At 36.3% G+C, this 26,004-nt stretch overlaps 1 protein-coding gene across 2 annotated transcripts in view; it reads right to left on the reverse strand.

Moving 5' to 3' along the window:
- Window positions 1-26,004, reverse strand: part of LOC134740989 (uncharacterized) — a 152,093-nt gene that overhangs the window by 24,519 nt on the left and 101,570 nt on the right. For both annotated transcript variants that reach the window (XM_063673705.1, XM_063673704.1), the window contains exon 6: window positions 25,631-25,807. In XM_063673705.1, the coding sequence (XP_063529775.1) occupies window positions 25,631-25,807 (177 nt within the window). The remainder of the gene's footprint in view (window positions 1-25,630; window positions 25,808-26,004) is intronic.

A 26,004-nucleotide genomic window follows, 5' to 3' on the forward strand; every position in this document is an offset into this window, starting at 1 on the left:
ATAAAGGTTAAAAAAAATTGACTACCGAGTGAAACGCAAACATTTTCGCTACACGAACTCGAGGAAAATACTAATAAAAAACATTTTACAAATCAAATCCAAATGAAAACTTATTTTTATTTTTATTATTATTAAAAAGCCAAGCATCAAATTACTTTGCCACTCTCAATCACATCAGCTCGTAAAGCCTCTCTTTATTCTTCAAAAAATAATGAGAAAGTTGCATTTTGTCCACAAGTAAGAGTGGCAAAGTAATTTGGTGCAAAATTATTCACCTTCCTTTCCCGTCAGTCGGTAAAATACCTACAGTCGTACAGGGTTTTGTACAGGTTTAATCGACTTTTTAATCGAAATTTCCAGTGGAATAAAAACATTCATATGGAAAATTCGAGTGAGTGGTCCCGTTTATGAGTTGGTACGATGTAACATGCGTTCATAATTCAATTATAACGTACCTAAATCTGGCTTATGTTAGGCACGAATGTAGATTCTGCGTTTAGAGAACAAAAAAAACTTTAATTTATTATTATTTTTTAAATAAGTAAGTAGTACCTACCTACCTACCTACCTATACCTACCTTCCGATCCGTGTGAGATTAAGAATATTCAATTATTTGTCATATTTACTTTATTTTCTATAATTAATACCTACAGAACTAAAACTAATACCTAAAAAAAATAAAAATCTATATCTAAAGAGGGTCCCTGGGGAGTGCCAAAGATACTGGCAGCATTTCCTCGCTGATTCGCAACGTTTATTCTTTGAGCGAGGAAGCTGCCAGCTCTTTTGTCCCAAGTGACCTCAACCAGCCGTTTGACCAATCAGGGTCTCGACACCGAAAGGAACAAAGTTATAATTGGAATCGAGACCCCCGTATTTCCGCCTTTTGAGGGTCTCGGCAGCTTCGGCAGCAGTACCCGCTTTCTTTGTAGTGCCGTGATTCACGGCCCGTTAAGGTGAGACGGTGCCCGTGTCCACACAGGTCGCATCCCACACCAACACTCGTCCCATCCTCAACGGAAAAATATAAATAAATATCATATTTTAAATCGAAAGGTTATCGTTTGTCGATAAGGGTGACTTGTAGTTCAATCCTTACGGCAATAACGCCGTTTTCACAGCATAAATCAGGTTAGGTATTAGGTATATCTTGATTGAACTCGCCACGTTAATGTAATATATAAACTTAATTAAAAATAAATTATTGCATTCTCTACTCTGTCCCTTCTAAGTACTTATATGTGTATACCTACTTTCATATTATAGAATTTAAGTCTTAATAATTTCAAGCCCGTGTATGATAACATTATAACAGTTCTAGTAACAAAACGACTCGGAAATCCATATTACACGTGATTAATGTGTCCGTCTGTGAATCTGAAACGCAATCCGACCATTTTATACACACGCGATTCACATTCTAAGTTCATATTTCGCCAATTTATGCCATTCGAGTGAGGTTTATATTTGCTTGTCATAGGGTAAATGACAGGAAAGTCATACAGGGTACTAATTACATTAGGGATATTATCGCAATAAATCCTTTACTTACAACAAAGTAACATACGAAAGTCAAAATTACTATAAACTGTAATTGATGTCATAATATAATAGGAAAGTGACCAAGGCCTCCAGTGCCCAGGGAAACAAACCAGCGTCTTCCGCATTTTTTTTCTTAAATTACATGAAACTTAATGTCAAATTTATAAACTAAAATAGATGTCATATAATTATGAAAGTGACCAAGGCCTCCAGTGCCCCGGGCTGGGATTGAACTAGCGTCTTCTGCATTTTCGTTTTGTTTCTAAGTTAATAATACTGTGTCAAAGAAAAGTCGTGGAATATATTAAGGGAACATACATACTGAACCTGAACCTGTGTTGTGTACAATAAAGTGATTACTACTATATATGACTCTTCTCTTTCCGCATAGATAGACTTCATGAAACTCAAATTTATAGAAAATTCATACGTATACGAAAAAGAGTTTCGTTTCTTTGTGGTTCGTGATTGCGTAATATGACTGCGTTCGTTATTTTCATTTGGAATTAGAAACTTAAATAAATAAATAAATATTATAGGACATTCATACACAGATTGACTAAGTCCTACAGTAAGCTCAAGAAAGCTTGTGTTCCGGGTACTCAGACAACGATATGTATAATATACAAATACATAAATACATAAAAACACCCAAGACTCAGGAACAAAATAAATATTTGTGCTCATCACACAAATAAATGCCCTTGCCGGGATTCGAACCCAGGACCACCGGCTTCACAGGCAGGGTCACTACCCACTAGGCAAGACCAGTCGTCATGGAAAGATGCAACGAGAATATTTGGGCAAATACGAGGATGTGCGTTGCAGCCGATGACGTAGGTATATGTATTTCATGAAATTACCCATTCGTGGAAATGTAAAAATCAAAGGAAGTGGAACATGAAAAGTGGCCGCATAGTTTTCCTGAAGTTTTCAATCAATAAGTGTTAAGTAATTGAGTGGCAGCGCAAAAGTATGTGTACAGTCTGCAGTCTTATATATTATGTTCACTATTAGCACTCAAAAATAGATCGGTATTATTTACAAAACTTGCAATAAGTGGTTTGAAGTTGAACCCTCGACCAGCTTTGTAAACATGGCAACTACCAATACAAAGAACATGTGTTAAATTTATAAGACGACAAATATAAGACAACATAAGGAACATTGTGTTTTTAACATTTAACCATATAACATGGGGCAAACTATATTTAGGGTTCCGTTCCGTACCTCAAAAGGAAAAAACGGAACCCTTATAGGATCACTCGTGCGTCTGTGTGTCTGTCTGTCCGTCTGCACAGCCTATTTTCTCCGAAACTACTGGACCAATTAAGTTGAAGTTTGATACACATATGTAAGTTTGTGACCCAAAGACGGACATGAAACGTAAACAAATGAATTTTAAACATGGGGGCCACTTTTAGGGGCAAAATGAGAATATAAAAAAATAAAGTTTTTGAAACTATATCGTGTTACATATCAAATGAAAGATCTCATTGTTAGAATCTCTAATATTGTTTTTTGTAATTTTAAAATAAATAGTTTAAAAGGTATTTAAGAAAAATAGTCTAAAAATGACCATTCCCCCCTTTATCAAACAAAGACAGACTAAATAAAGAATACAAATAATATAAAGAATATGAATATCTCCGAAACTACTCGGTCTAATATTTTGAGATCACCGGAAAACCTATTAGAAATATGCATCCAAGTGTCAGTCGGACTTAATTACTTTGTTTTTGATCCGACCCGAAAAATACATTGTTAAAAAATTGTGTAATGTACGAAACCCTTGGAACGCGAGTCCGACTGGCACTTAGCCGGTTTTTTATTATAAATCGTAAATAAATATTTGCATGTTTCCCAAATTTCGGCTGGTCAGATTATCGTTGTTTTCAATAAGACAATTCTTTATAACAATTTTTGATCCCTCTGGTCAAAGTAATACAGTGTTAACCTACTTTCACTTTGTAGAGAATGAGTAAATGTTGAAAAAATACCCTCTATTCAAAGGCGTTTATTTGCGTTGATATTTCCGCTGAGTGTACAAAGGGAGTAACGCGGGAAGCCCCTTCTCACAAATAAACACTTCACTTTGTGTCCCCTCATGGGGAAATGGAAAAAAGAACCAACATGGAATATTTTTCGTATTGATTTCTGAACGAATGAACGTTTTGCTATTATTATTATGAAAGTAAGCATTATAGGGATCCTTTTTTTAAATTTTCGGAATAATTGAAACTTGAATATTGTAAGGGATTAAAATCTCAATAATATCGTTTTAACGTTTTTATAAAGTCATTTAATATTTAAATAATTAATAGTGAATTACTACAATACATATATGATAGTTATTACAAACAGTTCTGATTAATTTCATCAACAATACCTAATATATTTAATAAAAAAAAATACATATAAAGAGTATATCACTTACCAAATAACAAATATTCTCAGAACATGTAATGTCACTTAGAATAAAAAAAGGAATAATTATTTATACTAATTAATTAGATAGGTAAATGTTTAAAATCTACAAGCGTATGTAGCTACCATAACCGATTTCACGGGACCTCAAACGTTAATATTGCTTGTTTTTAGGGTTCCGTACCCAAAGAGTAAAAACGGGACGCTATTACTTGGACTTCTCTGTCCGTCTGTCTGTCTGTCCGTCTGTCTGTCACCGGGCTGTATCTCATGAACCGTGATAACTAGAGTTGAAATTTTCACAGATGATGTATTTCTGTTGCCGCTATAACAACAAATACTGAAAAGTACGGAACCCTCGGTGGGTGAGTCCGACTCTCACTTGTCCGGTTTTTTGTTAAATACTTACAGAGCATATTAATCACAAATCTTGTAAAGTATATTGAAGATATAACCCGATTACAACATATAAATAAAAAACTCTATATAATTTTGATTTACATTCTGACAATATGTTTAGACAGCAAACCGGTGTGTGATTTAATATATTATGTCTAATATGTTTTCCTGTTTGACGTTCTGACAGTCGACATACTTTATATGTCTCTGGGGACCTTACTGTGACATAAAGCATATAATAAAATGACGCAAAAGTAAGGATACAAAATTTGCGTTGCAAAAATTGAGCGCTTTTGGTGGAAGTTATATGATATGCAATAAATGATTCAGACGAACCACCTTATTTGTTTTTTGATGGCGTTTAAAAAGGTTTATATATGCTATATAAATTATAATATTTCAATATCATCAATATATACTATAATATTACTGTTTTTTAAATAGTTTATGTATAGAATTACTGCTACAGACTTTGAGCGGTCAGAAAAGGTGATTTCTAATTTCGATCACGTTTCAGATTTCACCCAGTATGTGACATTTACCAATTGAGCAGTTCAAAATATATATCAGTACGGTTTTTACTCACTATTATTTTTAGTCGCTTTTGGCGACATGTTTCGGACAAAAAAGCGACTCAAAATAATAGTGAGTAAAAACCGTACTGATAAATATTTTGAAATATGTCTCACGATAGTTTAAGTGCGATTAATGGAGGAGTTGATGTGTAATTGTGTTTCTTTGATCTATAATCATAATACATTTAGATTTAATCAAAAACCACTGATACTAAACCGATGATTTGCACAGACGTAAAGCAATTACAAGATTTACAAGTACCTAGATATCATTTGTGAATGAATTTACTTGCTAATCCACAACACATGAGCAGAGCACACATTGATTAAATTAGAGCCATAATTGTTGTTGCTTTAATCGAAAGCTAATTAATTATCTCACAATTATATAAGATAGATTTAGATTAGACTTAGATATTTTTAATTTTATTGCACATAACAAAATTGCGACTTGCAGAGTTAATGCTAATAGGCATTCGTTACCAGTGAGCTCAAACAGAAATGCATCTAGTCCCCCAACTTGAGTTCAAGAAAAGTAACTCCATCTAAATTATGAGTAATGTATAATTACTATCAACATAAATACAATATTATATTATACTTTACGAATTGAAACTTATACGAAATTCAATATACATAAATAGTATATACAATACACAGGGATAATACACATACACACAATTGCATGCGCGTTATGGATTACCTACTAATTCCTACTGGGCCTGTCCAAGCATTATTAACGGTGGGTTATAAAACGTTTGAAAGCTAACTTGCTTGGAGTTTCTCTGACCATGAGAGGCAGCGACTTACCAGAGATGAATGGCTTGTACGGCGCAGATACGCCTTGTACCTACAGTGAAAAATTAAGAGAGCTGAAGGCTTAAGATATACAGCGAGAGGAAGGTAGTTCACAACCTGGGCGAGGGGCACAGATTATTATTAGTTAAATTATTGAAATACAGCATTCGTCTCAACGTCCCTTTTATCCGATTACGGGAAGGTCGGGAAAAGATACAATTTAAGCAATTTATAGCTTAGATTATGTACGGACAATATGGACATAGAGAGGGAGAGGAGGGCGTTGTCCGTTCGCTGCAACATGTTGGCTCGGAGATTTGCAAAGTGTACTAGAGAAGTAAAGCTAACGCTATTTAGGGCATACTGCCAGTGCTTTTACACCTGCAATCTCTGGGTCAATTATGCCCAGAGGACGTACAGCGCACTCCGTGTGCAATATAATAACGCATTTAGAGCGTTGCTGGGGCTGCATCCGAGGTGCAGTGCTTCGGGCATGTTTGGGGCGAGGCGGGAATTGATGGCTTTCATGCGATCATGAGGAAGCGCTGCGCCTCATTGTTAGAAAGGATGCGCGGGAGCCCTAGCAGCCTTCTAAAGGTGTTTGCCGATAGGTGGGATTCACCCATGCAAAAACGATGGATCGGACTTCACTCGACGTTTGTAAATTTTAATTGGTAAATTTAAATTTTAATTGGTAAACTTTAAATTTAATTTGGGATTGACATGTTTTATTATTATTGTTTTTTACTTCTATTTTTATTATTTTAATCCATGATTCTATTAATTGATTTTATTTTTACCTATGTCTGACGTACCTAATTTTGCAATGCTAATTTTAATTTTGAATTTTAGAATTGTCCAAATTAAAATATTATTAAGTAATACTAACTCATTTTAGTTGTAGTATCTTAGTTTTTTAGTATTTAGTATTAATAATTTTAGTTTTAATTTTTAGTTAAGAACTTACTAACAATGCTATGGACCTATGAGTTGTCTGAAAATAAACGAATTTTATTTATTTATTTTATTTATTTATGTAAAGATTTGTTCATCACATCCACCTGTCCAATATGTCTGGCGGCTAAATCTATCAATGTGCCTAATTCCGGCCATACGTTGACGGATTTGTCCGCCAGACCGAAAACATCTGTACGTATTTCCCTAGAAATAGGCTGCCAAAATTGCTTATGTATGTATGTGGGTATATTTGTGTCGCGTTTTCTACCCACAAACCACCTCAACTATAGTCGGTGTAAGTTAAGAAGTCAATTTTGACAGCTATGAATGGACCCTTATATTTACGAAGACCGGCCCGTTCAACTGATAGCCAATTTCATATTAATTATATGGAAATTGACTTCTTAGCGGCCAGGAACTATACTGTACATACTCTGTATTTCTATCTTAGCATCAAAAAGTACTTAGCCGATTTTGTTAAATGAGGCGTCAATCGATTTTATGGCGCAGGTGATGACATACAATTTTAATCGACTATGAAACAGGTTTTTTTTACATAAAACCGTAGTCAGATTAAAGTTTTTATACTGAACGAAACATACCGGGCTATAATTTTAGTAAAAACTTTGCTATTGCAAAAGTTTTACAAACTAACGTATAAACATGAAATATTTTTAAAACCGTTGTTTCAGGAACAAAAACCAATTTCCCAGAACTGAATTCCAGTTGTGAACAATAACAGATTCCACTGAGAGTAAAGAGAGAGTTAAAGAGGAATATTAATATTCCCGGAATAGCTGAATGTTACGAAATATGTATATTTTATTACTACCTATATACCTTTTATACGTACCTACTTTGTATTTGTATTTTAATATCTGATTTCGAATCCGCCTATCGGTAAAACTACATGATCAAAATAGAATAAATAGGTATTTTTAAATTAAATGTGTCTTAAATTAAAAGGCTCCAAGAAAATGTCAGTGACAGTACATCTATTTGCATGTGCATATATAGTTTCTTTAACACATTAATTAATAAATACAATCGTACAATTACGAGAAAATAATATTCCTAAGAATTTATTTAGAATAAATGTATACCCTGTGTCAAATCATATATTATTATCAGTGAGCTTTGAGCGTGGGTGGTTAATTCGTAGCAAATGCCACTCAGATCTAACTTATGACTTATGGCTTTTAGTTATATAACCTATAGTTTATAACCGTAACTCTAGAAACATCACCGAACACCATTCTGTTACATGATAACGCCATAAAGCAAACAATATAAGTTCATAATACAATACCCTAAGTTATACTAGTGTTGGTAAGAGATAGTCTTATGAGTCTTCTATGCGTTCTAATATTTGACTGACTCGATTAAATACTTAAAAGACTGAATCATTTAATCAAGCCATACATTATTTACACTAAATGTAAGGGTAGATGCAAGAAATGCTTGTATTTAGCATTGTATTTAATAATATAAATAAATTTGAACAAAAAAAGAGACTGATACATGAATCCTCAATCCAATTGTAAGGAGCTCCGTACTTTGTTTACACTACTTTATAAATTATAAACGAAATAGATGGCAGTATACTAAAGAAAAGGTGACTACGCCCTCCATTGCCCGAGGCTGGGATTTATTGAAAAATTATTAGACAAATGACAAGAATGCGCTCAATCGCACTCATTCCATTGTACTCGTAACTGACAGACGTGTAACTGTGACGAAAAAATAGAAAATGATTTATCAATATGCCAAACGAAAGTGACGCAGCCATTACACGCAATAACAAATCACGAATTGAGTGTGATGGCATGACGAGTGGCCGATTTGAGTGATAATTTTGTTTGAAACGCATAGAAACAAGGTAAGTCTTTCTAATCTCTGGCGCGTCACTCAAAAGGACTAAAGAACTATCCCTATAAGAAATAAAAACTGCGTCATCAACTTTGCACTCACTTTAGTTTCAATTACCTATTAGCCTATTACGCTCATCGAGTTCAATTAGTACGAGTTCCATCAATCAAAGAGAACCTTCTCCTAAAGAATTGCAAAAACAAGAAATGACTGGAATTTTTACAAAATACTCAAGTCTTAATACGTTTCAAAAAACTCATGTCATGTTTCGTATAATTACTAGTCTAAAATTGAGTCCAGCCAGGCCTAAAGATAAGGACTCTAAAAGACTCGAGTCTTTATACCATTAAGGGCATCCCTATCTGCCCTAACTTAGGGCTGCCTCAGCGGTAACGAGCCAATTCCACTTTGGACCCTGGGGGCACATACAAATATTCAAATAAGCACCAGTTTAGGTACGTGGAGAGAGGTTTTCTGAGTATTAAATATGGGAACATATGTTTTTTGAGATGAAAATTCTTAAGTGGAGTTTAGATTGAGTTTAAGTATAATAACATGTCACGGCAGCACGGCACTGTTGGAATATGGAAACGTTTAGAAAATAATGGTGATTTGGGATGCAAAAATGCATTTATCGACCGAACGAAGAGAGGACAACTGTGTATGTGAATTTGTTTATTTTAATAGTATATCTCGCGATAACTGGCGTATACTCTCAAGAGCAAATTACCAGTTTTGATTGCTCTTGGGTGTTCTTATTCTGATTCTAATGAGGTAATTACAATGTTTATAAGTGGGATAAAACAAACGAACTTACCAACTCGTCTTCGGAGATCAAATTACTTATTATACTGGGTCACCAATAGCGATAGCGATAGCGATAACCGAGTAGCGATATGTCCGATTAAAATTTAGCATTATGAACACCAGCCTACCCGTGGGCAGGCTAAATAATTAAACACTCGCCGAGACCCCGGTGCGAACCCTCGCATTAATCTAAAGGAACTATATACTTATCTGGTCCCAAGGTAACATTTTACTGTAAGGAGTTTCGGCTCATTTGAAGTACTTTATGAAACTAGTGACACTTGTAGCTGGAAGAATAAATATTATATAGGTATAATAAGCGTAAAAACCCTATTACTAAGACTCCGCTGTCTGTCTGTCCGTCTGTCACCAGGCTGTGTCTCATAAACCGTGATAGACCGTGACAGTTGAAATTTTCACAGACGATGTATTTCTGTTGCCGCTATAACAACAAATACTAAAAACAGAATAAAATTAATATTTAAGTGGTTCTCCCATACAACAAACGTGTTTTTTTTTGCCTTTTTTGCGTAATGGCACGGAACCCTTCGTGCGCGAGTCCAACTCGCACTTGGCCGGTTTTTTTGTAAATGACCATTCGCCAAATTCAATCGATTATTTTTTGAAGTAAAACTTCTTTAGGCGCGACTAGAGGGTAACTCAGATTTTTTTTCTGACGAAAGTAACGCTCAATAATGACACACGCACAATAGGACACACGTCAAAGTGCCAACATAGCGATAAACGTCATTTTCAAAGTTTTATGCCAGCACCACACTTCGCTGTATTTGGCAAATATTCGTGTTGCATCCCTTTTGTTTTGTATGTCAAAGGAAAGAGATGCAACACGAATATATGCCAAATAAGGCGAAGTGTGGTGCCAGCAATGCCAGCATTACACACACACACACACACACACACACACACACACACACTTTTTTTGACGCAACGTCGCCTACACTTATAGCTGGCATAGAAAGAAGACGAAATTTTTTCACGAAATGACCGTAGTTGGGTTAAAGTTATTGAACGTTTTGCTTGTTACTAATTTTACTTAGGTTTTAACTGTTTGGACAGTCTCCCCTATTTCCCTTATTTACAAGCGCGCCCCTTTAAATACACCCAAGCAATTTCCCTATTTTCTTTATCCCTAAACGCAGGGGTGTTAAGTTTCAACCCTTCGTCTGACTACCGCCGTAGCCCCTCAACGTCTTCAAGGATGGACCGTTTTTAGTGTATGTACTTTGCAAAATATTTCTTAAATACGTTAAAGAGAGCAGCTTCTTGTATTACAATTTCACAAAATTAGGGTTAGATTTTCGTTAATGCCTTAATTGTGTGTCACTTTTATTTCTTTCCTTAAAATCATATTTTATATCGGCCACTGCTGAGCATATTGCTTAGTACTACTTCGAGTACGCGACTTGTCCCAGTCCTGAGCTAATTTCATCTAGAAGTGTGCCGCTAGTCCCGCTATCTTCCGAATGACCCATCGAAATAACGGAGACGCCAGCAAAATACACGTTGTTTTTTAACCCTCAGCCATATTTTGGGAGATGAATTTATAGGTAGGTTATGAGCAACTATGGTACCAACCCCGATATCGCGAAAAAATGTTTGCTCTAACTTACAAAACACTGATTAGCCTAAATGTATGAAGCTGCCAATGTTTATCGCGATTTTGGGATTGGTCGTATAGTAAAAGTTTATATTCACCTCGCAATATATGGCTGAGTTGAAATGAAAAACCCCCTGTGTTCAGTGTGTTCATAATATTGATGTACGGATTGTGCGCCAAGCGAGACATGCACGTCTTCAACATCTAAGTTCACAAATGGGGGAACTTGCCCAGGACAGTCAAGTGCCGCAAACTGGTATTCGATGGACGTAAAATTCACGACGACCCATGGTTTAAGACAAACACAAGTAAGCGAGCCAAGCGTCATCAGCCCGACAACGCGCACATTACACCTGCCAGGCTTGTGGTCGTATTTGCCGCTCGCGTATTGGCTAACACAGCCACGAAAAACGTCGCCCTACCTGACATTGCTTGTATGATCTCTAATAGACTCGAAGGCCAATGATGATGATGATGTAAAATCACTTTATGTAAAATGGATAAATCATAAACAAGTCTCTACTCTACAGAAATCCCCTGAGTATTCGACGCTTAAATTCTGTCGATAACGCGAGTTGACCAGCTTAACGCTATTGAAAGGGCTTCTTTTGTCCCCGGTCCGCTCTTTAAAGGGGAGATTGCTTGGTTGTCCGGTAAATTGTAACAATAGGGATAAATATTCTGTTGGCACCCTACACATGGTTGGCAACTCCAATCTTATTTTAAGACTGTGGTTTGTCCAGTGGGTTTGTCTCACAAAGTACGGTAAGTTCGGTATTTTTCAGTGAGAAGTGTATTTACTACAACTGGAAATATCAATACCTACTACCTACAAGTAACTACAATGGGCTCTCAGCATACCCGGAGGCGTACTGTACTCTGATTGAAATAACAGAGGGATCGACGTGGATCGACGAGTTGCCTCCCTGTCATACTTAACGTACGAATTTACAAGTGCGACAGAGAGGCAACACGTCGAACGTGGTTCGCGGTAGGCCCTCAGTCTCCCGGTAGCCCGACTGACCCTACGGCGGTACTTATAAGTACTTATGTATGTATCCTAATTTGTCAAAAAGGCGTACAACGCGACATGTCGACAATCCGTATTAATTGAAGATTGAATATTATAATCGCTTACATCATTCAAGATGTATTAAAATGTAATGCCATGATGTTGTTTCTATAGTAAATATTGATCATAGTAATGAATACAATCGCGTACATGTACATTATTTAGATGTATGTATACATCTTGTATCAACTAAAAAAATTTAACCTAGTATACTAGAAGATGCCCCGGATTATTCAATAACATTTTAGGCACCTTAAGCACAGTATATAATACAAAACAGTCATTCGGCGAAACCGTCTAGACAGGGCAATTGTGCGGGGTGCGAGGGGCGTACCGCGCGCACCCGAGCTGCCTACATTCGCCATTGTTAGTAGCTCGGTACACGTCAAAGTCATCGGTCCACTGTTTACTTTTTACACTGTCCCTTAAGGTAGGTACGACTTGAACGCCGAGCGAAACGGTCAATAAAGTAATCAGACTAAATAACAATGTTTCTTCCGTCCCCAGTCTCCTCGAAGGGAGGCTGGGGATAATTCAGTTCGCAGACGCAAACGGCTAATGTGACGCATGGCACTCTAGGGTCACTAGGGTTGTCACTTCAAAAAAATACCTACCTAAAAAAAGTACCTGTACTAAAGAAGGCCCATCGTTATTTTTAATTTTTATTTTTCTTGTTTAATATGAACTTGCAGTTTCGTCTATGGTACTAGCGAACATGGATGCATTAGTTATTTGTTTTACAAGGGGCAAAGTTGTTGTTTAACCTCTCGTGCTAATATTGATGCCCGAGCAGGCGAAAGATTCCAAAATTTAACCACGAAAAATAAAATCTTGAGCGTTGCGAGGGTTAGAAGGCACGAGAAACTAATTTTGCCACAGAGTGAAACACAAAATATCAAACAAAGCAAATCGATTCAAAATGAATCTTATTAAATATTTATAATAATCATTTAAGTCAATTTTACCAGCAAACTTAAGAAAACAACTCAAAATTTGCATTTGATTATTTAAATTTGAATTTACATTTGGATAAAATGCAACTTTCTTATCAGTTTTTGAACAATCAAGAGAACCTTTACCAGCTGGTGTGGTGAAAAATTTTAACCCATTCACACTCATAAAAATATGAAATTTTGAAAGTAGGCAGGCTTAAAAACTTACAAATAGCGTGCCTTCTTTGGCGCAGGTACCTTATTGAAGTTCTAAATTAAACTAATTGTACGTTTAAACTCACGTTTCATTTTTACTGCACTAATTGTGCTGAGGACCGATTTACGTTGCCTGCGCGCCGAATTGTGTTTTAATTCGTCTGAACGACAATTTAAATACGATTGAAGCTCAACATTATTTTGTGTAAACCTAAATTCGTTATATATCAAAACGAGTTTTAATGATTCGGTACTAAGAGCATTATTAATTCAGGCTGGGAATAGTCATAATTTACAAAACGGCAAATGCCGGTTTCATTACGAATACCTATTATAATTGTAATAAATGTCAGCCCAGTCTATTTGAATGAATGGCGTTTATTTACGAGGCCAGTGTTAATGAAATTTGTTATTCGGTCTAATTAAAAATATAAGTATTAAAATGGATTTGCTTTACATTTTTGGTGACACATCACGGTCAAAATAATCACAAGTACCTAGGCTTCTGCCGATTCTAATCAACATCTATCGACGTTTATTGGTATTTCCCACTAATAAATGTTACATTAAAAGCCTGTTTTAAGAAGAAATACTTGCTTACTGATTCGGGTTATAATTATTCAAACATGTTTACAGTAGCAACTCTAGTGCATTCTGAAGGTTGCCTCGACTCCCGCCTGGTTAGTCTCCCCTCAGTTTTTCAATTCGTACATTACCATATTTCTACCATCATTCTTTCAGTGAGAACCCTAGCGCAAGCTTTCTAAAACTTTCCTCGTCTCCGAACGGTGGTGGAGCGATAGGGACTTAAAGAGTTAATTATCCACCTGTATAAGTGGGGTGGGTTCGAGATGCACACTTCTGCAAACCTATCCGTGTTTGAATAGCGCGGGTTACGTATTTATAATTCGTACTCACTGCCAGTGGTATCTAACTTAATTGTTTGGGCAAACTCAGCGAAGTCTTAGGCACAGCCTGGTGAGCAAAAAAGTGAACACGTCATACGTTAGGGAGGGACAATGATTCGCTGTTAAACATTGGTTTTGTCAAACTTGAATTATGTACGTAGTACTATTATTTATTATGTGCCACACACAGTAAGTACGCACTACGATCCATTAATCTTACCATAAAAGCGTCCAACTTTACCCGAGAGAATTAGCCAACCATAATTGACGGACTAATGAACGGTGGTCAGCCGTGAACTATGAAATTAGCGAAGGTTATAACGGTGGCAGACGATTTAGTACAACCGACCCTAAATCGCCCCACATCAAACATGTACCAAGAGCACAATGGGACTGCATAGTGCATAGTAAGTAAATAGTATATTATTATAGTCTAACCGCGAATGTATGTTATGGTTCTGTTCTGTATTTATTCTTTTAATAGAAAATATCAGCATGTAAGTTTTGCAGAAATCGCGATGAGTCTGGTTGACGTAACTGGTGACCGAAGAGCTGGCGGCTTCCTCGCACAGCGTATCAGCATTGCGATTTGCGATACAGCGAGGAAATACCGCCAGCATCCTTGGTACAATGCCTCAAGGGCCTATTTTAGATTTTTAGATTTAAGCTAGTTATTATTTTAGTTTAGTATTTGTATTGGAGTACCTCTGTTTATTTAATTATGTAGCTATAAATATAATTATGTAATAATAATAAACATAATTGATATTGATATAGACAAGCTTGTACAATGTACAAAAAGGTATAGGCATAGAGTAACTTATACTAGAGCGGTACTGTCATAGTAAATTTTGTAACCCCAGTAAATTCACTGCCATCTGTCGACACACTTTAAAACTAAAATTTAAGATTTGTAAAAATACGATAAAATGTATTTAAATATATATAAATGATTTTTTTTATTGGCATTAATTATTTTGATGATTTTGACCCATGTTCTTTCACTGATATGCGTTTAAATTGTTAAATAACAAACGAAACCGTCAACGCCATCTATACGACTGTAGGCCAAAACTAGTAGCGCCCTCTGAACGAGAAACAAATTTTCTTAATTTTCGAGGCACGTTTTTTCCTTAGACTGTATCCATCTATTACGGAGTTATATCTATCTTTGGTATAGGTAACTTAATATCGAAAAGTCCAATATCGATATTAGATTTCTTTAAAATAAAGTTAATAAAGTAGGTCACAAAATCCTCTTCAAACACACAAATAAAATAGGCAAGTGTATATTTATCGCCCACGGCTAAATCCCGAAAAATGAGAAAAGAAAGGACTAAAAGGATGAAAGAAAGTTGCCGACTCGTGTTTTGTAAAGTCAGAGACAGGTGTGTAGTACAGACTGCTAATTTCCATACAAAGTTTGCGTATTATTAACAAATATTTTAACACGCAGAGGCCGCAAATTGACGTTTTTGACTTTTTGTGTTCAAAACGCTTATATGGTCAACGTGTTTCAAAATAACTCGAGACCTAAAATAATAAAGATCGTCATTATTAAGGTAATGAAAATGTTCGATATTAAGAAACCTTATAAAAAGCATCTAAATATTATATATTCAAATCATCAGTTGTATTGAAAATAATATGAAAACAACACATATTTTTTATAAATATCATCATCATAACTCTTAAGAGCCTGGCTCTTGTCGGTGAGTAACCGCCACTCCGTTCTTCCTTCTGCCGCTGTTTTGAGCTCCTGATACGTCACTACGTTGATTTTCTTTATAAATATTGATCTGTATATTCTGTATACACTCAGTAAAGAAGAGCAACACTGTGTTTTTGGGACTAAATTATATCAACCTCATTTAATCTCAGTAAATGATACTGCCTACAACAATTAACAAGAACGCGACTTTCGCCTCCTATAGGTATAATAATTGATAGTCTCAATTATTTCCTTTTCTTTAAGAAGATGTAAGAGATAAATAGAGTTTTTGCTTACGCGGCCAAGATAAAGGCTTGAAAATATTAATTAAATTCAAGTTGGAAAGATTTATTTCATTCATATAAAACCGGCCAAGTGCGAGTCGGACTCGCGCACGGATGGTTCCGTACTTTTTAGTATTTGTTGTTATAGCGGCAACAGAAATACATCATCTGTGATAATTTCAACTGTCTAGCTATCACGGTTCATGAGATACAGCCTGGTGACAGACGGACAGACAATATTTATTCCTGTAGGTACCTACTTTATTATACAGCAAGTTTCTTAAACACAATTTATTGTCTTCATCAAATACATAAAACCAACCCAAAAACAACCCTATAAATTATAGCTGAGAGAAAATACAATATTGTTGCTAGCAAAATAACGCGTAAAACACCAGCTATTTGTATCCCGTCCCGTCCGACTCGTAACGGTTAACTAGGACTGTGTAAGTGTTAAGTGAACGATAATAGCCACTGGCCTCACCCAGATGAAATAAAAGTTTATTAGTAACAGACATTGCACTAAGCAAAGAGGATATAATAAGATAGAGCGGTACTGTCATAGTAAATTTTGTAAAGCCATCTATCGACACACTTTAAAACTAAAAATGCAGATTTATAAAAATACGATAAAATGTATTTAAATATGGATGATCTATAAATTGTATATACCTACAGATGTCAATCACAATGAATAATGTATAATGTGGTACGTCCCTCAATAAAAAAAGGAAAAATATTAACATTTAAATATGGATACATGTTTTTTTTTATCTGCATTAATTATTTTTATGATTTTGACCCATGTTTTTTCACTGATATGCGGTAAAATTGTTAAATAACAAACGAAACCGTCAACGCCCTCTATACGAGAGTAGGCCAAAAGTAATGGCGCTATCTGATCGAGAATCAAATTTTAGGGATTTTCGAGGCACGTTTATTCCTTAGACATCTATTACGGAGTTATATGTAACTATCTTTGCACTAAGGAAACGTAATTCTGTCTCACTCCCACATTACTGACCCCTGTTTCACAACGGTGACAATTGTCACCTAACAGTGACATTACGCCGTATATAGCTGGTCTGACAAGTAAATATTGACTAGGTACCATCGTTACCGGTATCGATCCGAAAACGGACAGGAGAATGTCAGTGTCAGGTGTCAATTGTAAGCGTGGTGAAACAGGCCCCTGGTCTTACGGCGTGAGGTCATAATAATGCATCTTGTACGGATGACAAGCAAGCACTGGTAGCCGAGTGGGAAGGCGTGCTTCCAGAGGTTGACTGTCTCACGTCAAAAATGATCAAAACGGTGGAACATAGTTAATATTTATGTTATTTATTATTGACATGCATTTTTGCCTCTAATGAATGTTGATATACCAGCAATACCTATACGCGGCTGTTCCGGTTTAACTAGGGCTGTACGAGTATGAGAGCGCTAAACGAGTCATAATGGCCACTCGTCCCTAGAATTTGTCAAGTACGCGCTGACCTCTCTAGGTAGGCATTCTCGAAACGTTTTGGCCTTCATAACTAGTCACAAAAATTGGCTAGTGCAGCTAGGACCGCAGACTAGGTATAGTTTTCATGGATGTAGGGGTCTATCCCATCCTGTCTGAAGGACACATGTGTATCTGGTATATAATATATCTGTCTTGCTTGTCTCGAGAAAACGGTTTTTTCAACACACCAGCTGGTAAAGACTTGATTGTTCAAAAACTGATAAGAAAGTTGCATTTTATTCACATGTGAGGCAAAGTAATCAAATGCAAATTTTGAGTTGTTTTCTTAGGTTTGCTGGTAGAATTGTATAAATATTTAATAACATTTATTTTAAATCTATTTGCTTTGATTTTGTTTGATATTTTACAAATAGTATTTTCCTTGTGTTGGTGTGGTGATTAACCCTCGTGCCTTGATTCCATTATACGAACCACTCGCTACGCTCGTGGTTCAATTTTGGAATATTTCGCTTGCTCGGGTATCAATATTAGCACGAGAGGTTAAACGGCAACTTTGCCCCCTTATATAAAAAATAATTATTAAAGTTTCCTTGTGCCTAGTTTATAAGCCGCGAAATGTTCAAGGCTTAGAAATAATGACCCGAATATTTTGGGAACCGAATCGCCCGCAACACAAGGGACCAAACATACATAGGTACCTATTATCAAAGTGAGCAAGCACATACGCCGCAAATACGCACGCATGTTTGCTTCGGATTGTACACCTAAATTAGCGCAACCCATGCAAGGCTAGTATAACGCTGCGTCTTACGTAAGGGAACGACACGCGAACGCGAAGCGAAGCGGCGCGGCGCGGAGCGGCGGGCCTATTACTATAGCGGCCAGAGGGCCTAACACCATTCGATGTGACTGTAAAGTATACTACCGACAAGTGGTATCGTTGTGTTCGGTAGAGTCTACTGAGTACGTTACGAAGTTAAAAACTTTGTACTGCCGATTTTGTGACGTCACAGTTATCCCCCCACACTCTTAGAAAGTGACAAGTTCTTATTTTGTACTCAGTAGTCTACCGAACACAACGATACCACTTGTCTGTAGCATACTACAGTACAGTCACATCGAATGGTGTTTTAGGCCATCTGGCCGCTGTACTATATGGCGTTCGCGTTCGCAACGCGATCGCCCACGTAGGACACTTCTACATATAGGGTATCAAAGGATTGATTTACCCCGGGCCGCGCCGCTTCGCGTTCGCGTGTCGTTCGCCTACTTAGTACGCTGCGTAAGGCCTCGCAATCTACAGCAATTCAGAACGCAACGTACCTCTAAAGGTGCATTACTGCCGCAAATGACAAAAATCCGGGCAGCAACATCGATTTTGACATTTGAGGCAGCAATGCAGTTCGCAGTTATGTCGCGTCGCAATACTGCAGCAGTAACGCTAGTGCAGTCTGAATCCGAACGGTATCTTAAGATAAAATATAACGTGGCGATTCGCTGGACGCTGGACACCAGCTTCCTGTTATAGGTCAAATAAATTGAGCTCTATTAGTCTCCATTCTAGTTCAAAAATGACGGCCCGTAACGTTGGCACGCAACCAGGAAATGCTCCTGGGACTTCTCGAGAATTCCCGGTTCCGGGACTGATTTTGTATAGAAAACCAATCCTCAGAGCACACCCTACACACAACATTTATGTGAGAGTTGGACATATAACTCTAAACATTACAAATGACATTGAACATTTATTCGTGCCATTTTCAATTAAAAGGGTACTCATTGTCGCTTGTCAGTAAGGCGCTATTTCCATATAGCTTCAATTAGAAATCAACCTTGTCGACAACCGACAATGTGAAACACTGATTTAAACATTCACGATTTTAACTCATTATTTGTTTTGGGTAGTTCGAGAAACTCGCGCGCCTAGAAGATGTTGATGTCAACTTGAGCCAGTCTTCTCCGAGACCACGGGGACAACGCCGTCCTCGAAACGTCGGAGCTGAATTTAAAACCTATTTTACGCGATCAAGTCCTGTCGTTGTGAATAATAACCGGCAATCTGGTACCTTATGGTTGAAAACGTCACATTTACTCAGTGATCTGGATTCTGGAGCCGAGCCGCATTGTGCGTCTGGTGGCCTAGCCAAGATAGAAATCGCCAATCGACACTTAAATAATGTATGGAATTGTCACATGACTTTTCGTAGCATTTGTCATCCTAATAAGTTTTTCTTTTCGTCTGGCGTTTGTCGGTGTACGACTGTCATCTTGTCTAGGCCCCCTGGTTTGTATTATAATAATATGCATCGCCAATCGACATTTAAATAATGTATGGAATTGTCACATGACTTTTCGTAGCATTTGTCATTCTAATAAGTTTTTCTTTTCGTTTGGTGTTTGTCGGTGTACGACTGTCATCTTGTCTAGGCCCCCTGGTTTGTATTATAATAATATGTAATTAATTAGTTTCATGCAATTACGTTTTAGCTTCTCAATGTTTAGAAGTAAGTTCCGAAAAACTATTCAGTCTGATGTGAAAATATGTAAATTATGATTGAGTAAATAACCGTCACAAATAGTTCGATAATGTAATAAAATGATACTATAATCGACAACAGCTGATTACCTCTTATCAACATTGATAAGCGGTACAGTCGCCCGCATCGGATTTCATCAGAGCTCTTTGAATAAATCGTTCATTTCCGTTACTAATGTTACTATCACTAACAGAGATCGAGCTATCAACTAGAGGCCCATTGTACCTCAGACAGAAGTCATGGTTTATCGTTTACTTTATAATAATAAGCACTGTTGTCGACGACGGCGACGTGGGTGCATTGAAATATGGGTTTTGTAGATCAATCATAGTAGAAGTTTGAGGGCGTTCTCATAAAAAGTGTAGGTAGAACGATATTAATAAATTGACGACTTTTTTTTGGTCTGATTTCGATATAATTTGGTGGATAGATAGAGTTCGCCGCGCGTAATTGGTTTTTGTTCTCCTCCACTTTTTAAAAATGTAGTTAAGGTACCTTAAGTACCTTTTTTGCAGGTAATAGGGACAGCAAAAACACACACTAAAAAAGTACAGTTCATGAGATACAGCATGCTGACAGACGGAAAACGCGAAAAAATCACGCTTGTTCGCAGAACTGGCACAGCTGTTAGCGCCATTTTTAACTTTAATAGACCGGGAGAACAGACGAAAGTTACGACTGTAACTGCTTTTAGACAGAAATATAGATAAATAAATATTATAAGATATTGAATGTCACTTTATTGCACATAAACAAGTATGCGCAAAGAACTTTTGAAGGGGTCAAATCGATCACTGCACGTTGTAGTATAAATTTAAAACTAAACACCCAAGTTTTAAAAACAATGACTTTCATCCGCCCAATTTTTCGCTGTCAAACAGTTTTATTGATGACGCCCAGCATCACCATCAAAAGGCTCTAACAATAAGCTAATAACAATATAGAGCACAAAATTGCTTCAGCTTTTACCTAAATACTACCCTAATTATCTAAGTTTCATACTTTGGCTATAAGGCCAGCTAATTTTAAGAAAATATAAATAATTAGGCCGGTACTATAAAGTTGCTTCCTATTTACTTCCTATTTAAGTTTACTCACTGTAGGAGACGCAAGACAATTTCTTACAAACCGGTCAAGTGCGAGGCGGACTCGCGCACAAAGGGTTCCGTACCATTACGCAAAAAACGGCAAAAAAATCAAGTTTGTTGTATGGGAGCCCCCTTAAAGATATTGGATGATATGTTACTACCGGCGGCTCGTGCAATTGTTAAATATTTATTTTATTCTGTTTTTAGTATTTGTTGTTATAGCGGCAACAGAAATACATCATCTGTGAAAATTTCAACTATCATCACGGTTCATGAGATACAGCCTGGTGACAAACGGACAGACAGACAGACAGCGGAGTCTTAGTAATAGGGTCCGGTTTTTAACCTTTGGGTACGGAACCCTAAAAATACCCACACCAATTGTATTACTCAATTGAAAATAATAGATTTTGTATCATACAATTTGTTTGGGTATTTTTTAAGAAATTGTCAGGTAAATCACAGTTTTAATTTCGTCCCTATTCACCCCGGCCATCCCTATTCATCCCGGTTGACGGTGCCTATATAGTATCCTACTCTACGTAGCTGTACCTGCTTCGCCTTATTTCTAAAGGAATTTTTCATTTTGTTCTATTGTATCATACATTTGTATACCTTCAATAAATAATGATTAAAGAAGCAAAATTTAATTATAATGAAATATTAAACGTCTACAGTTAAGTTTTTTTTATTTCTTTTCTTTATAATAAAAATATTAGATTTCTTTGCATCTTATCTTATTTTATCTATTATTATCAAATATTTTATGTCACTCTACTTAAGCATAAACTAACGATAACGATACCGCACACTTCAAAATCCGTCAAGCCGTTTAGTTTAGGCTGCAGGGCAAGGAAATATACATACAAATCTACATACCCTTGACGATTACCCTTCCTCTTCTCCAGCCGAGATTTACCAAATAGGTATTTGTAAGATCTAGGTCCTTATCAGTAAATTTATCATTTTAACTGACCTACTCGTACAATTCAATGATATAGTTTTAACAAATATTGATTTTGAATTATCCTTCCCTACTGCTTGTGCGGAAAATGCGGAAATATATATATTAAGGAAAACCGCGTGATATACCAAAATCAGCGAGAATATTAAATAAACAGGAATCAGTCTCCCATTAAATCCACTGACAGAGGGATTATGTTGGTAGGTAAGTTGAATTTCAAATGAAAAGGAAATCAAAGTATTTAGCTCTGTTAATTAAAGCCATGATTAACTCCATTTACATGTTTACGCATTTTATCATATGTGGCTAATGTCGTCCACACATGCAAACTCTTACTTAGCCTTCAAAACAATTCCGTCCATTTACATAAGGAAAGCTCCGCTTTAGAACACGTGTTTCTTAAATCCGCAAATATAAAATAAAAACACACTATCACTAACAACACATGAAAATATTTTCAGATAACAGACACTTTCTAGAAAATATTTTTAGAATCACATTAATAATAAAACTCACTTCGCACGTGTTTCGATGACGCGATTGACAGCAATTTCTAAATTCGAACTGACGCTTCGGCGGCTGAGCGACGAATGAACTATCCTGTATTTACGAAACGCGAACCCCTACAATGCGTGATGAAAATAATGAACAATCACAATCAAATTACAACCCTATCAAGAATAATTTACGGTTTGAATTCGTTTGATACAACGTTTGACGTTAATAATTCAGTGATGACGCACACAAGTGTAGTTGTCACGTTCATTTGTTCCATATTTCAAGGCGCGTGAAAGAGTGGGGTGATTTTCAGTGTGCGCATGTGCTCTCTTCCTAGTGCGAAAACGAAACATCAAAAGAAGTTTTTTGTTTTTATGAAAGTATATTTTGTTGTTATTGACGGACGTAACGTATGATATTGTAAATGGCTAGTCTAGTTTTCAGAAAGGAAAAATACGACAATATTAAGTTTTATGAGTCTGAAACTTTAGATATGAAGGAAGATAACTTCATACTTAATTGCTATTTTCCTCTGGTTTTATTGTTTTATAGAGTAAGTTAGTAGCAATAAATGAAGTAATGGATCCTTTGTCTCTCTAGTCATTACATTAGCGGACAGTCCTTCACAAAAGCAATTTGTTGGTTGCATTTCTTTGTTATGAGAGAAAGGTTGTAAAAAAAGAGAATAATCGAATGGTTTGCTTTTATATTGGGATTGAGACGAATTGACTCGGACAAAGGTACTGGCGCCTTTGTATAGTAGTCATTATTTTGCTATTGTAGCTGGTTACTAACAATAGACCAAAAACCAATGGTTTTCATAAATATTTTTCTATGATATAGGTGGCAAACGAGCAGACAAATCGCCTGATGGTAAGCAATTACCTGGATGCCATGGATACCTGCAACACCAGTTGTAGAGTAGGTATATATGATGCTCTTTTCTTAAAAGGTTTGAAGGTCGTATCGGTCCGCTAATACCGTGGGCGAGTATTTCCTGAAGAAACGCACAGCTGAGGACCTGCCTACAGTGCCAACCATTTAATTAACCACCCACTACCACCATTCCAACCACCAACCATTTTGTTTTTTTGAAGTTTTCTGTTTTTTCGCGACAATAAATGACTTTTTATTTTTAAATGGTGAAGATGGAAAATGTTGTCGCGTAGAGCGATGGCGGAAAAAATCGGCAGGGATTAATCCGAACAATTCCTCGCTAGGTATAGTATTATACCTTTTTGTTATTTTTCTAGAGATTGATTCGAAAGTCCAAACAAAAGAGAAGATTTATTTTATCTAAGTAAAATATATTTAATTTATATATTTTGATAGTCATTAATAAAACATCTACTAATTGATCGATCTACCCTCATCTTATCGTTGGAAATGGCAATACTACTAAAATAATGTTTCTTTACTATTTTTCAGTCCTCGATTATTCCGTAAGGACACTAAAATAATGATTTATTTTATATTTACAGCATCGCTCAAACATTTCCATAGACTAAAATATTTATCTACTTACTTATTAAAATAAAATGTACAGTGACTTGTGTAAGTCTTCGAGTCTACATAATAATAAGATGCTCTACATAATAACAAACTAGCGACCCGCCCTGGCTTCTCACGGGTAGTTCAACTAATTTAAACAAAACCTTTACAAATTATACATACAAACCTTCCTCTTGAATCACTCTATCCAAAGATAGATATAACTCCGTAATAGATGGATACAGTCTAAGGAAAAAACGTGCCTCGAAAATCACGAAAATTTGATTCTCGATCAGTTGGCGCCACTAGGTTTGGCCTACTCTCGTATATAGGGCGTTGACGGTTTCGTTTGTTATTTATAATTTTAACGCATACCAGTGAAAGAACATGGGTCAAAATCATATAAAAATAATTAATGCAAATAAAAAAATCATTTATCCATATTTATATATATTTTAACGTATTTTTATAAATCTTCATTCTTAGTTAATAGTATGTCGATAGATGGCAGTGAATTTACAGTGGTTACAAAATTTACTATGACAGTACCGCTCTATCTTATTATATCCTCTTTGCTGTATCTATTAAAAAAAACCGCATCAAAATCCGTCGCGTAGTTTTAAAGATCTAAGCATACATAGGGACAGACATACAGACAGCGGAAAGCTACTTTGTTTTATACCATGTAGTGATACTTAGTACTAATTCTAATGGTTTGATAGTAAAATAATGTCAATTTAAATACAAATCCGCTCAAACAGCATTTTCACTATTTTCAGTGGGTAGTGTAATTCAGTTAGCGTTCTTACAGCGCCGCGGGTTTAACCCAGGATACCTAATACTACGGTCTTAGCTTCTATTACTCATCCGGTAGGAAGTAAATAAAGAAAAAGAAAAACAAATCTTCAATAATTTTGCCCCTATTTAGATCTAAAAGAAAAATCTAATAACTTTAATGCTTTTTGCGAACCGAAATCGCGTTGTAACCTCCATTTGCGGTGTAGAACTTATATTTGGCACTCTTTAGCAATAGCTATATGGCCCCTACAACACAGTTTTATCATAGAGTAACTTATACTAGAGCGGTACTGTCATAGTAATTTTGTAACCTCAGTAAATTCACTGCCATCTGTCGACACACTTTAAAACTAAAAATAAATATTTATAAAAATACGATAAAATGTATATAAATATGGATAAATGTTTTTTTTTTATTTGCATTAATTATTTTTATGATTTTGACCCATGTTCTTTCACTGATATGCGTTAAAATTGTTAAATAACAAAAGAAACCGTCAACGCCATCTATATGACAGTAAGCCAAAGCTAGTAGCGCCCTCTGAACGAGAATCAAATTTTCTTGATTTTCGAGGCGTTTTTTCCTTAGACTGTATCCATCTATTACGGAGTTCTTTGGTTTTATTAACACTTTATTATTGCTCATAAAAATAAGAGTTCAACAACTCACCAACACACAAAGGCACAGTGTCGTTCCATCTATTGTCATCAAAGCACCATATGACGCGCGCCCTCTGTCGCGTGTCGGCGAAAACATGGCGGACGTTGCACATGTAGTGCGCCACGTCCTCGTTGCGGTACACTAGGTAGCCGTCGGATGGCGCTGGCAGCGTTACGCAGCCTATACCTGTGGAGAGGAATGATAGATGGCGCTGTATTCAGTCAGCTTATATTATGCTTGGTAGAGAGTATGATAATTGTAAAAATACAAATGCACCTATAGAGTCTGTTCGGAAAGAGAAGTCGTGGAATGTATTGGGCCATTTGGGCCCCATACATTCCACATAATCGAAGGTATATTTAAATAAATTAGCATCGTTGTAG

Source organism: Cydia strobilella, chromosome 4 (genome assembly GCF_947568885.1).
Source record: "Cydia strobilella chromosome 4, ilCydStro3.1, whole genome shotgun sequence".
Taxonomy (NCBI): Eukaryota; Metazoa; Arthropoda; class Insecta; order Lepidoptera; family Tortricidae; genus Cydia; species Cydia strobilella.